Source organism: Hyperolius riggenbachi, chromosome 5, assembly GCF_040937935.1.
Source record: "Hyperolius riggenbachi isolate aHypRig1 chromosome 5, aHypRig1.pri, whole genome shotgun sequence".
In the NCBI taxonomy this organism is placed as follows: domain Eukaryota; kingdom Metazoa; phylum Chordata; class Amphibia; order Anura; family Hyperoliidae; genus Hyperolius; species Hyperolius riggenbachi.
In genome coordinates, this window is record NC_090650.1 from 157,419,112 (window position 1) to 157,432,096 (window position 12,985).

At 42.0% G+C, this 12,985-nt stretch overlaps 1 protein-coding gene across 1 annotated transcript in view; it reads left to right on the forward strand.

The window, feature by feature from the left end:
• Positions 1 to 12,985, forward strand: part of SEPTIN7 (septin 7) — a 184,367-nt gene that overhangs the window by 89,812 nt on the left and 81,570 nt on the right. The window contains exon 4 of the mRNA XM_068236394.1: positions 5,116 to 5,250. Within this exon, the coding sequence (XP_068092495.1) occupies positions 5,116 to 5,250 (135 nt within the window). The remainder of the gene's footprint in view (positions 1 to 5,115; positions 5,251 to 12,985) is intronic.

Consider the following 12,985-nt stretch of genomic DNA (forward strand, 5'->3'; position numbering starts at 1 on the left):
CAGGACAGGCTTCAGGTAGTTGGAATAGAAGTGGTGTAGTGGATAGCACTCTTGCCTTGCAGCACTGGCTCCCTGGTTTGAATCCCAGCCAGTGAACTATCTGCACAGTTTGTGGGTTTCTTCCAGGATCTCTGGTGTCCCCCCAAATTCCAAAAACATTCATATATAGTTATTTGGCTTCCCCCTAAAAATTGGCCCTAGACTAGGACATATGACTGTATTGTGAGCCCCTCTGAGGGACAGTTAAGTGATAAGACTATATACTCTGCGAAGCGCTGTGGAAGATGTCAGCACTATAATACTAAATAGAGGTCACAAATTAGCCTTATCACCAATATTTTGTCACCATGTCTAAACAACCTTGCAACTTTCTTCTGGAATTCTATGGTACTGAAAGCTGCACGATGGACTGCCCCTTTGTGACTTGTGCTGATCGTTTCTTTCAACTGTCAGGCTTCAAGTAAAAAGAACTGTCGTTTAGACAAGCCTAGCTATTCTAGGAGTTCTAGATGAAAGCCGGAAATGTGGGCGCCTGCTGTGGTGGAAGTTTGGCCGCTGTTACAGGGGCCCATTGTAATTATCGGCAAGGTGGGGAAAGTTTGCGTTCCCAACTCCCACTATTTATTGGGCGCTCAAATTTCACCTCCTTGCTGATAATTACAATGGGCCCCTACAGCAGCACCCGAAATTTTTTTTAGCTGTTTTTTTTTTCATTTCCTTGTATACTGGCAGCAGGGACAGTTAAGGTTGGGCGTTGGAGAGGCAAGGTTAAAATAAGACTTGTGTGTGTGTGTGTTAGTGTGTGTGTTGGGCATTTGTGGCAGCGGGCAAGATTAAACACTTGAGGACCACAGGCTTATACGCTACAACGCAGTGCTGTACAAAGTAAAAAAAAAACAACGCCAATTTCTTCTTCTATCAGCCTGCCAACAATGATCACAGCTGGCAGGCTGTTTATGGAACCATCAACGAAAGAGAAATCAAGTATCCGGGCACCAGCCAGCAAGTAATGCTTAGATCACACCTTTAATACATCCACCTGGAGTTCCTAACACTTGATACATACAGTCTGTATGTATCAAGTGTTTGGAACTCCAGGTGGATGTATTAAAGGTGTGATCTAAGCATTACTTGCTGGCTGGTGCCCGGATACTTTATTTCTCTTTCGTTGGTGGTATCATTTCTTCCTATCTGGAGAGCCCACCTGTTACCCCCTGGATCTGCTGGTCTGTGCATCTTGTGCCAACCTATTGCTGTGCTTTCTTGGTTGGAGGCTGTTTATGGAGCAGAGCTCCATCAGTCAAGCATGCGCAATCACTGCTAATCTCCAGCTACAGCACCTGACGCCATTGGGTGTTAGGCGGTCCTGTAGCTGCCACCCTCCCACCGCCAATCGGTAGGTGTGTGTGGTGGGGGTGGGAGGGGGGTTCCTGCAGGGACTGGTTAAAGTTAGGCATCGGTATATGGGACAGAATCCAATCTCAGGAGGATAGTGACATATTGCGACTGGATCTGGATAGGATGGCTATATGGGCACATAAATGGCTGATGAAATTCAATGTTGAAAAATGTAAAGTCATGTATTTTGGTCGTACCAATGGTCTAGCACCATACAAAATAAATGGGATACAGATGAGGTCATCAAACTTGGAGGAAGACTTAGGAGTACTCATCGACAAGAAGTTAGATAATCCTATTAAATGCCAAACCGCTGCAGCTAACGCAAATACAATTTTGGGCTGCATTAAAAGGGAAATAAAAACTCAAAATGGTAGCCTATTATTGCCCCTGTTAAACTCTCTAGTAAGGCCACATCTGGAATATGGAATTTAGTTCTGTGTACCACATAGCAGGAAAGATATTGCAGTTTTAGAGCAGGTGCAGAGACAAGCAACAAAATTGATACAAGGGATGGAAGGTCGCTCTTACCAAGAATGGTTAGATAAAATGGGTTTATTTAGTCTGGAGAAAAGGCGTCTTAGAGGAGATCTAATTAACATGTATAAATACGTCAGAGGGCAATAAAAAAGCTTGGCGGATGAGCTTTTTGTCCCTAGGCTTTTACAAAGGACTAGGGTACATGATCTGCGCAAGGAGGAAAAATGTTTTGGCCATTTATTTAGGAAAGGGTTCTTTACAGTAAGAGTGATCAAAATGTGGGATGCATTGCCACAGAAAGTAGTTATGGCAAATTCTATATCTGTTTAAGGGGGGCTTAGATGCTTTCCTTGTGTTGAAAGATATCCATGGCTATAATTACTAGGTAATGCCTGGTGGTGTTGATCCAGGGATTTTATCTGATTGCCATCTGGAGTCGGGAAATAATTTTTTCCCCTTTTGGGGCTAATTACAGTGCCTTGTAAGAGTTTTTCACCTTCCTCTGAATCAACAGGGATATGTGAGGGAGCAGGCTGGTGTTGTACTTTTACTGGTTGAACTCGATGGACGTATGTCTTTTTTCAACCTAAATAGCTAGAACTATGTAACGGTCAGGGTGAGAACAGGCTTAGGTTTAGCTATAGTAAAATGTTGGTATTTCATACCGATATTTTACTATCGTTTTTACACTTTAATAGTAAGATATCTGTAAATCGGGATTACTTGTCGCACAACTTTCCAGGCACCCTTTTTCGATGTACGCTTCTAGATACTAGAATACTAACATAAAAGGCTCCCAGTGATGATAAACAATCAAAAAATAAAAACTGTAGAGACTAAAAAGATACACCCTATACCCCCACACATAAGCCACCCTGGATATATGCCCACCCCCCATGTTTAACCCCCCCCCCCCCCTTCATAAAAAAAGACAAAAGCTGTTACCCTCTCTCTCTCTCATTGTGGCACCCCCCCGCCCCCCATGCAGATCTCATGTTGGAGCATGCTGATGAATGCATATCTACAGCTCCTTGCTCCAGCACTGGTCTCCCTGGCAGCTTCTGAAATGTCCAATAGAGCTCCAAGCTCTCTGTCATCTGATCGCAATGGCCAGTTCAAAAGTAGCCAGGTAGACACGTGGATGCAAGCATGAGGACAGGTAGATATTTATTCATCAGCACACTCTCATGGGGGAGCCAGCTCTTGGTATATTGCGAACACTACACTCAAAATTTGGTTGTAAAACATTTGACTGTAAACATTTTGGCTTATCAGAGGTTATATACGGTATATAAAAATAAAGGAAACCTTAATCAGCGATAAAATATAGAAAATGGTTTTATTCATAATGCTGTACAGTTAATTCTATTATTGAAGTCTGCATGATATATAGTATCATATAACACAGCCCAGGTAGGCATTTTATAGACTGTCTGAAGGTTTTTAGGCACAGTATGAAATGTCTGCTTTCATTTTAAAAAAATACACTCATCACTAGTGAAATTGCACCATAAACAAATTTCATACGCAACTCCGTATACAGGCAAAGCAAAGGGCAGGGATAAGAAATCTGTGCCTGTGGTTCTCCATGTATGTGTTTGAATGCATGTACAAATCTTCTTCTTCTTCTTCTTTTTTTTTTTTTTTTTTTTTTCTTTTCTTCATATGGTAAAGATTTAACTTGCATTTATGGATTCAGCAATGAACTCTAGTCAGACAATGTTTTTTGGGAGGTGGTCCTAAGCTCATGCAGTGATTTCCACAACAGAATCCAGTCTCTTTTTTTTAATGCAGTGCTTCCCGGAGGTCTGAGGAGCAGGGCCTTTGGATATTGACTTGCAGCCTTTTCCGTTGTGTGTATACAGTCTGAATCTTGTATGTGCTGGGCATGATAAAATCCCCATACTATTTGCACTCTTTGCCCTCTCTTTTACAGATTAGTGCACCCCAACCCCCTAAATCTATACTTTTAAAAGACTTAGGTTACTGGTAGAGGGGTGTTTAATCTTATCAGCAATATATATTTTGATTCCCCTCTACCCAACTTGTCCCAACTTTTCTTTTTATAAAACTTGTCATCACGTTCAAAATACATATACATTTTTCGTAAGAGATCAAAATTGGGTTTTAAACCCCCAAGGTGTCTGTTGTTGTGAAGATAAACATTCTGAAGACTAATTTGGGGTAGAGAGAGGATCTTGGAGGCCATTGTTAGGCTCTCTGTAGTGTGTCCGTTGCTTGAGAGTTCAACCAGTGGGGTCCTCAGTGTAATACTCCATTCTGCCATAGAGCTGTCATTCCAGCTTTGCAGAGCAGGAAAGACCTACCAGATCTCCAGGGGCTCTCCTCTTTTCCTCTTACAGCTGTTGCTGCATTTTCCATATGGCTCCTAATGCATATCACGTGACCCAGTTCATGTCAGGTGAAACATCGCAAGCCAACGGAGGATGCTACTGAACAGTCGACAGCTGTAAAGAGAGAATAGGATGCTACCTGGTGCTCTTGTATGTCTGTTCCACTACATATGGCCCGGAAAAGCTGGAACAGAGTGAGACTGGCACACCCCAATGGTCACCGGGTAATAGCTAGTTACTTGGGATTGCTGATTACTTGCATTCCGGATAACCAGCACTCTACTGTATGCATTTGTGTGTACGAGGGGGTGCTAAGTTCCTGGCGTTGCCCAGAAAGAAGAGAGCCATAGTTATGAAATGACACATTCTCAACCCCTTGGTTTCAGGATCATAAATGTGGAGCCAGGTTTCATCTTCCATTACTGACATAGCAAAAAAAAAAAGTCCTGTGCAGCTTCAAAATGTGCCATAACCGCTTTGGATGCTTCAACTTGTTCATCCTTCTGATTACTGTTCAAACATTTTAACACCTACTTCTTTGAAAGCTTGCACATGTCTTGGATACTGGTGATGGCATACCCAACAAGCTCCCGTGAGATGGCCAGTATCTGGGCTATCTTTTTTGCAGATATATTTGTTGGTCCTCAATCAGCTCATTGTTGGCATCACAGGTTGCTGGGTCAGTTGAGGTTGGAGAGGGGGGTGTCCACTGAGAAACAAAAACTTCATGATCGCCTGTGAAACTTTTTTTTTTGTACTTCAAAGAAAAAAGTTTTAAGGATCACAAATACCTGATATTTGCACAGTTACACACTACAATAATGGGTCATATACCCCCACACTAATTTTGCCTATTTCATCATTCTTTTTTTTTTTAATTCAGTTGGCAGCCAGTTATTGATTACATTGACAGTAAATTTGAAGACTACCTCAATGCAGAATCACGTGTGAACAGACGTCAAATGCCAGACAACCGTGTGCAGTGCTGCCTATACTTTATTGCTCCTTCAGGACATGGGTAAGTACCTTGTATATACCTGGTGCAGTATTGGTGGGTATACCTGGCTATACAGCGATAAATCTATTTAATTGTTTTTATTTTTAGTTGACGTTTACTGAAGTTTTGCATTTTTTTTTTTTACTTAAAAGTTAAAGGCGTTGTCATACTATCTGATAAAAATCTGCTTACAAGTAGACTTAAGAACACCCATCTTATGAACGACCCTCTGATACGAAAGGCCCAAAAATGTAAAATTTGATTCTGTTGGAGTGAAAACATTTTTTAAAAAGACCTTGTTTTTTGAGAAAATCTATTTTTAAAAAATTCAGAGGACAGAGGGGACAGAGGTGAAGCAGTGGGGGGCAGAGGTTGCTTAGAGCGGGACATTAAAGGCATGGAAGAACAGAGGTGACACAGTGGGAGACAAGAGGCACAGAGTGGCATAGAGGAGGTACAGGGGACAGAGATGGCACAGTGTTTGAACTTCAGGAAGGATTCAGGTTAAAGCATACCCGAGGTGACATGATGAGATAGACGTGTATGTACAGTTCCTAGCACACAAATAACTATGCTGTGTTCCTTTTTTTATTTCTCTGTCTGAAAGCGTTAAACATCAGGCATGTAAGTGGCAGTTCCTGTCTCAGTCAGGACCGGGTCAGACTACAATGTGACCCTCACTGATCAGAAATTACAACTATAAAACACTCTCCTAGCAGAAAATTGCTTTTGAGAGCTAGGAAGAGATAAGGGTCAATAATAGTTCATAGATTTCAGCTCTGACATACTTAAATGAATGTTTAATTGAGCTAAAACAGTAAAAACGTAAAAAGTAGATTTGAATATAAAATAAAACTGGAATATCTCAAAAAGCCAATTTTACAAGGCAATTGTATTTCATTAGTTTATTTTCACCTCGGGTGTCCTTTAAAGAGACTCCGTAACAAAAATTGCATCCTGTTTTTTATCATCCTACAAGTTCCAAAAGCTATTCTAATGTGTTCTGGCTTACTGCAGCACGTTCTACTATCACCATCTCTGTAATAAATCAACTTATCTCTCTCTTGTCAGACTTGTCAGCCTGTGTCTGGAAGGCTGCCAAGTTCTTCAGTGTTGTGGTTCTGTGATGCATCTCCCCCCTCCAGGCCCCTCTCCGCACACTGCCTGTGTATTATTTAGATTAGGGCAGCTTCTCTCTTATCTTTTACAAGCTGGATGATTCGTCCTCTGAGCTGGCTGGGCTTTCACATACTGAGGAATTACATACAGGCACAGCTGTCTGCACTCTGCAGAAAGAAACAGCCTGACACTTCAGTGGAAGATAGCTGCAGGGGGAAAGAAACACACAAATGATCTCTTGAGATTCAAAAGGAATGCTGTATACAGCCTGCTTGTGTATGGATGTATTTTCTATGTGTGGACATACTGTACATCAACCTACTTCCTGTTTTGGTGGCCATTTTGTTTGTTTATAAACAAACTTTTTAAAACTGTTTTTAACCACTTTTAATGCGGCGGGGAGCGGCGAAATTGTGACAGGGGGGAATAGGAGATGTCCCCTAACGCACTGGTATGTTTACTTTTGTGCGATTTTTTTTTTTTAACAATACAGATTCTCTTTAAGAACGAACCTACAGTTCCCATCTTTGTTTGTTTTTTTTAAATAGCTTTTTATTGATGCAACATGAGAATATAATATACATGCAATACATTATCTGCATTCTCATAGTAAATATTGACAGCATATTACAGTTTTTCTCTTCTGAAGTGTCTTCTGAAGTCCATATAACATAAACCATAGGGAGAAAAATAGTTTAGAATTATCAGTCCCCAGAGTGCAACGCTCTCCGGAGCGCCTCTAAATTCCACATATATGTGGTAGCCGGGGAAACTGTTGTTTTAGGATAAGGGTTGGCCGTGGAGACAGACTTCATTCAATGTACTTAGACCGATCCCTCCCCAACCCATCCCCCTCCCCATGCATCCCTAGTCAATCTATTGATGTTCTCCTGTGATTCCTGTGTTCATAAAGGTCAGAGGATGGAGCACACTAGGCATGAAGCAGTGTGACTTTTATAGATATGATTCAAACAAATTAACATAAGCAACTTGATAACAGTCCTCACCCCCACCCAGGGCCCCCCACCCATCTTGTTTGTTAACCAGGGACTCACCTGTATTTGAAACACTTGTTGGTACCATGATTTTTTTTTTTAAGTTTGATGCTTTATTTTGTTGTTGAATGGTCAGTTTGTAATTAATCTATCTGACCTGCATAAGGCAACCTTAATTGGTCTTGGTAAAGTTTTGCCATTTTTCCTAGGATACGTTCAGATTTTTTTTCTGTATTTTTTTTATGAACTTAGGGTTTTTTGCCACCTGTTATTCTATTAGAAAATTATTTGATATGTATTTCAAGCAGAACTGTGGATAAAATTGTTCATTAATTGCCATGGCGTTCATCGATCATATGACTTGTGTGAATTGTCTACTAAATTTTGTGAAGCAGTACATGAAAGTAGCTAGGACTATGTATTGCTGTCAGTGCAGGATGTTAATTTCTAGATGCGCCTTCTATTTACTTTTCAATGGTAGTGTGGAATATCGGACAGGTTAAGAGGAAGCTATTGGGGCAGAGAAGTCTTAATTGCTTTTCTTTCTTTAGTTGGCACTTAGCAGCAGCCATTTATGCTGTACATAGGTACATGTATGCAATGGTTGTTTCCAAAAGGTGCCCATTAATGGTACAACTTTTTATAAACGATTCCTTCCTTTTTTTTTTTTTATTATATAAATCTGAAAATTAAATAGTCAGCAGTTGCTCTGGGGAAAGAAAATACAGCTTACGGATTGTCAGCGACCAATCACAAGATCAAAATCCATCTGTTTCTTGATTGGAAGCACAGCCGACATACTGTAAAATATTGATTGAAAGAAATACTTCTGATTCATAATCATTATTCAGTCGAAAAAAAGATCCGAAATCTGACTGGAATTTGAAAAAAAATTGCAAAAGTGTATAGGATCTTAAGTGAAATGTGCATGTTGTCTACCAGGCCTTAGGGCTAGTTCAGTGCTAAGTTGCATTGCAGAATAATTCTGCATGTTCACTCACTGCCCATACAGTTCTATGGACCTGTTTACAGTAATGGATACCCTTACTCTAACTCTCTGCATGCAGGCTTTGCATTAGTCTATGTCCAGTTTCCTTAGCTGTTCATGCACATTTTGATGCGTGCATTATACAACTAACCATTGTGAACCTAGCATCAGTTTCATCAAATTCCAGATTGTAAACCTTCATCTATATTCTAAGAACTTTATTAATTTTTACATCATCATTCTGCATTCTTAATTTTTTTCCCGCCTATTCTTAGTACTCTACTCAATTATAAAGCTATTCTGTTTTTACCACAACTCATTTTATAAAAAGCTGTAGTATTTTATTCATCCAGTACTTTAACCCCCTCCCGACCGTCTAACGCCGTTCGGCGTCAGAGGGTGGCAGCCCCAGCACCGCCTAACACTGAAAGGCGCCAAGTCAATTAGGTTTCTTGGCTGCTGCTTGGCAATGTGAAGCTTCATCTCCCTCCACAGGTTTTCTATAGGACTGAGAATTTGAAGACTGGCTAGGTCACTCCATAACCTTAATGTCCTTATTTAGTCACTCCTTTGTTCCCTTTGAGGTACTATATGTTTTGGGTCAATGCCATGCTGGGAGACCCATCCACGACCAATTTCCGGTGCTCTGCCTGAGGAAAGAATGTTTTCATCCAAAACTTTAAGGTTCATTGGCCTTTCAATGCCTGCAGTGTCCTACAGTTGTCCTGTACCCTTAGAAGAAAAACAGCTGCAAACAAAATGTTTCTACTTCCCTGGTTGACTGATGGGATGGTGTTTTTGCGTAGAATTCAGTATTTTTCATCCTCTATTTTGGGATCATCTGACCACAGCACTTTTTCCCAAGCCTTCTCTAAATAATTTTTAACTGGCAAGCTTACGACAGGCCTTCTTTAGCAGGGGAACTTTCTGGGTGCTGCAAGATTTCAATCCATTATGGCGTTTAGTGTTACAAATGGTGTTCTTGATGATGACTGGTCCCAACTGCCTTTAGATCATTAACAAGCTCCTTCCATGTAGCTGTGGGCTGATGTTCTCATGCTAATCTGCACTCCATGAGGGATGATCTTGCATGGAGCTTCAGACCTGAGGTGAATGACAACCATTTTATATATCTTTCATATCTGAATAGCTGAATTAACAATTGTGACCTTCTAACAAAGCTTCTTGCTAATGGTATTGAAGCCCATTCCAGCATTGTGCAGTGCTACAGTCTTCTCTTGTATATCCACTCTACTGTGCAAGTGACCTGCGCAGTAGTGCGGACCCGACTGAGGTCGGATATTTCTGCCTATTTCCGAGCCAAGAGCTGCAACAGTGCCCCTGATGGAACAGGGAAAGGTAAATACTGCACAGCCTGACAAATTGTCGACTGTGCATTCAGTGTGCTGCAGCTAGACCACTGTGGGACTTAGGAGGACGGGGGAAGATTCGATGGGATCCAGAGGCTTCCCCTACAGAGGTGAGTACCCCCTAGGGGAACTGTTTTATTACAGAGTCTCTTTAAAGGGTAATATGTTTGTGTTTAACAGTCTGTTGCAGCGTTTCTCCAACCTGTCCCCGTGACTCGCAAAATGATGCATGTTTTGCAGATAAAGAGAAAGGGACACCCCTAAAGGGCCCCCAGATAACCAGAGTTACCAAAACTTACTAGAAAGATGTCCGTCCTTCCTTGTATTAGGTTGCAGAACCAAATACAAGGAACGAACAGAACAGACTCACTGAAGTCCAACCAAATAGCCCATGTAAATGTGAACGCTTCCATCTTATTGTCATTAGAAGCTATCTGCTGTTCAGCATGGAAAATCTTATCTTGTGCCTCAGCCCAGTTAGAGAATAATGGACAAGATGGAAAACACCTGAGACGGGCTATGGAAGTCTTGGCAGAAAGTGACGCCAAACTGATTTCTTATAGGGCCAAAAAACATTGATAAAAGGGCAAACTCTTGCTCTGCTTGAACACAGGAACCATAGAAATGGTTGAGACAACAGAAAATCACATCCCAAAAAGGTCTAATGATCTCACAATCCCACCAAATATGGAGCTGCAAACCTAAAGCCCTCCCACACCTCCGACAGTCAGGGGACAGCTCAGGGAACATCCTTTGTAGATATGTTCTGGTAACCATAGGGTGTTAAAGCTTTATGTGAGAAGGCAAAAGCCCTAGCCCAGAGTTCCCCAACCCTGTCCTCGGGCCCACCAACCGTGAATGTTTTGCAGAAAACTACCTCTGTGGATTTCCACAAAACATACACTGTTGGTGGGCCTTGAGGACAGGGTTGGGGATCACTGCCCTAGCCCACTGTTCCTGTGAGAAAGATTTGCCTTGTGCAGTCTCCCAGGCGTCACAGTACTGGGGATGATCGCCTAGGACCCTCTTACTTAAGATCCTTGGTTTAGATTTTTTTTCTTTACCTAAAAGAAAACCTGTAACATCAAAAAGTTCCCCTGGGGGGTACTCACCTCAGGAGGGGGAAACCTCAGGGTCGCAATGAGGCTTCCCACAGGCAGAGAGAGTGAGACAGACAGGAGTGCACAGAGCTGCAGCTGATGATTATTTACACACATTTGAAGCTATTTCTGCTTCCTATCATTCTGAACACATTTCACTTACAGTATTAGAGCCAGTGAAGATTGTTTCTGTATGCTGAATATGCTGAGTCCTCCATATTAATGACCACAGTGAAATTGTTCTCTGTAAATGTCATTTTCTTCACATAAAACACGAAAATATTAACTACTTAACCACCGCCTAACGCCGATAGGCACCGGCAGGTCGAAGTGGTGTTTCCATGGAAACGGGCGCTCGAACGGAGGGTGTCTCCGTGAACAGCCTGCGAGCCTCCGATCGTGGCCCACAGGCGAATTGTAAACACGCGGGGAAGAAATCCCCTGTGTTTACATCATACGGCGCTGCTGTTGCAGCAGCGCCGTAAGGGAGATCGTCGATCCCCGGCCTCTGATTGGCCAGGGATCACTGCCGTCTGATAGGCTAAAGCCTATTAGAGGCGGTACAGGACGGATCGCTGTCCTGTGCCACCCATAGCCAGAGGGAGGGAGGAATATCGGTGCGGAGGGGGGCTTTGAGGAGACTCCCCCACCACCATCCACCCCCCCCCCGCTCGGCCACACAGAGCGGCGGCGATCAGACCCCTCAGCAGGAAATCCCCCTAGTGGGGTAAAAAGGGGGAAGTCTGATCGCCCTGCCACAATTATGATCTGTGCTGCGGGCTGGAGAGCCCACGAAGCAAAATAGCGTGGTCCTTAAGTGGTTAAAAAAGCCTTTGTATTGCTTTTTCTAGTAATTACTGGAAATATACTGTATGTGGCATGTAGAATTTTAGTTGACTTTGATAGTTGTCCTTTAAACTGTGAACAAAATGTATTAAGTTAGGATTCTGGCTAAAGGGCTGCTAACTACAGCCAAATATACCAGTTCCATTCTTTTTTTCGGTCAGCTTTTTCTGCAATAATGTCAGACATGTACAATAGGCATTTGAATGTATTGAGAGGAAAGAGTGTTTGTGAATCTTTTCAGAAGGTCACAGGAGGTAATATGAAAGCCCTGGGCTAACTCTCATGAGATAGGCATTGATCTGATTAATGAAAATTGACCTATTCGGCCTAGTTGTAGCTCCAGATTTTATTAAATGTCATTGCTGTATTAGCAAGAAGTTTTAAATCAGGATGAAACTTCTTGCTTTTACTGATGGCTAACACGGTACAATACCCTACTGTTACTACTGTATTAGCAGTTATAACATTTTTATTATGTTAACTTGAACTGTGAAAATGAAAAATTAGGGTTTTGAGTTTTGTCATGAAAGACCCAGTATGGAGTTTCTACGTCTTTCTCGTGTTTGTGGGAAATTCTGTCCACCTGTTGACTTTTCACATTCCAGAATACTGACATGCTAATGGACTTGCAGCTAAAATATACTTAAACCAGACCTGAATTCAGAACATCCTCTCTGCCTTAAAGAGACTCCGTAACAAAAATTGCATCCTGTTTTTTATCATCCTACAAGTTCCAAAAGCTATTCTAATGTGTTCTGGCTTACTGCAGCACGTTCTACTATCACCATCTCTGTAATAAATCAACTTATCTCTCTCTTGTCAGACTTGTCAGCCTGTGTCTGGAAGCCTGCCAAGTTCTTCAGTGTTGTGGTTCTGTGATGCATCTCCCCCCTCCTGGCCCCTCTCTGCACACTGCTGTGTGTTATTTAGATTAGTGCAGCTTCTCTCTGCTCTATTATCTTTTACAAGCTGGATAAATCCTCCTCTGAGCTGGCTGGGCTTTCACATACTGAGGAATTACATACAGGCAGAGCTGTCTGCACTCTGCAGGAAGAAACAGCCTTGACACTTCAGTGGAAGATAGCTGCAGGGGGAAAGAAACACAAATGATCTCTTGAGATTCAAAAGGAAGGGTGTATACAGCCTGCTTGTGTATGGATGTATTTTCTATGTGTGGACATGCTGTACATCATCCTACTTCCTGTTTTGGTGGCCATTTTGTTTGTTTATAAACAAACTTTTTAAAACTGTTTTTAACCACTTTTAATGCGGCGAGGAGCGGCAAAATTGTGACAGAGGGTAATAGGAGATGTCCCCTAACGCACTGGTATGTTTACT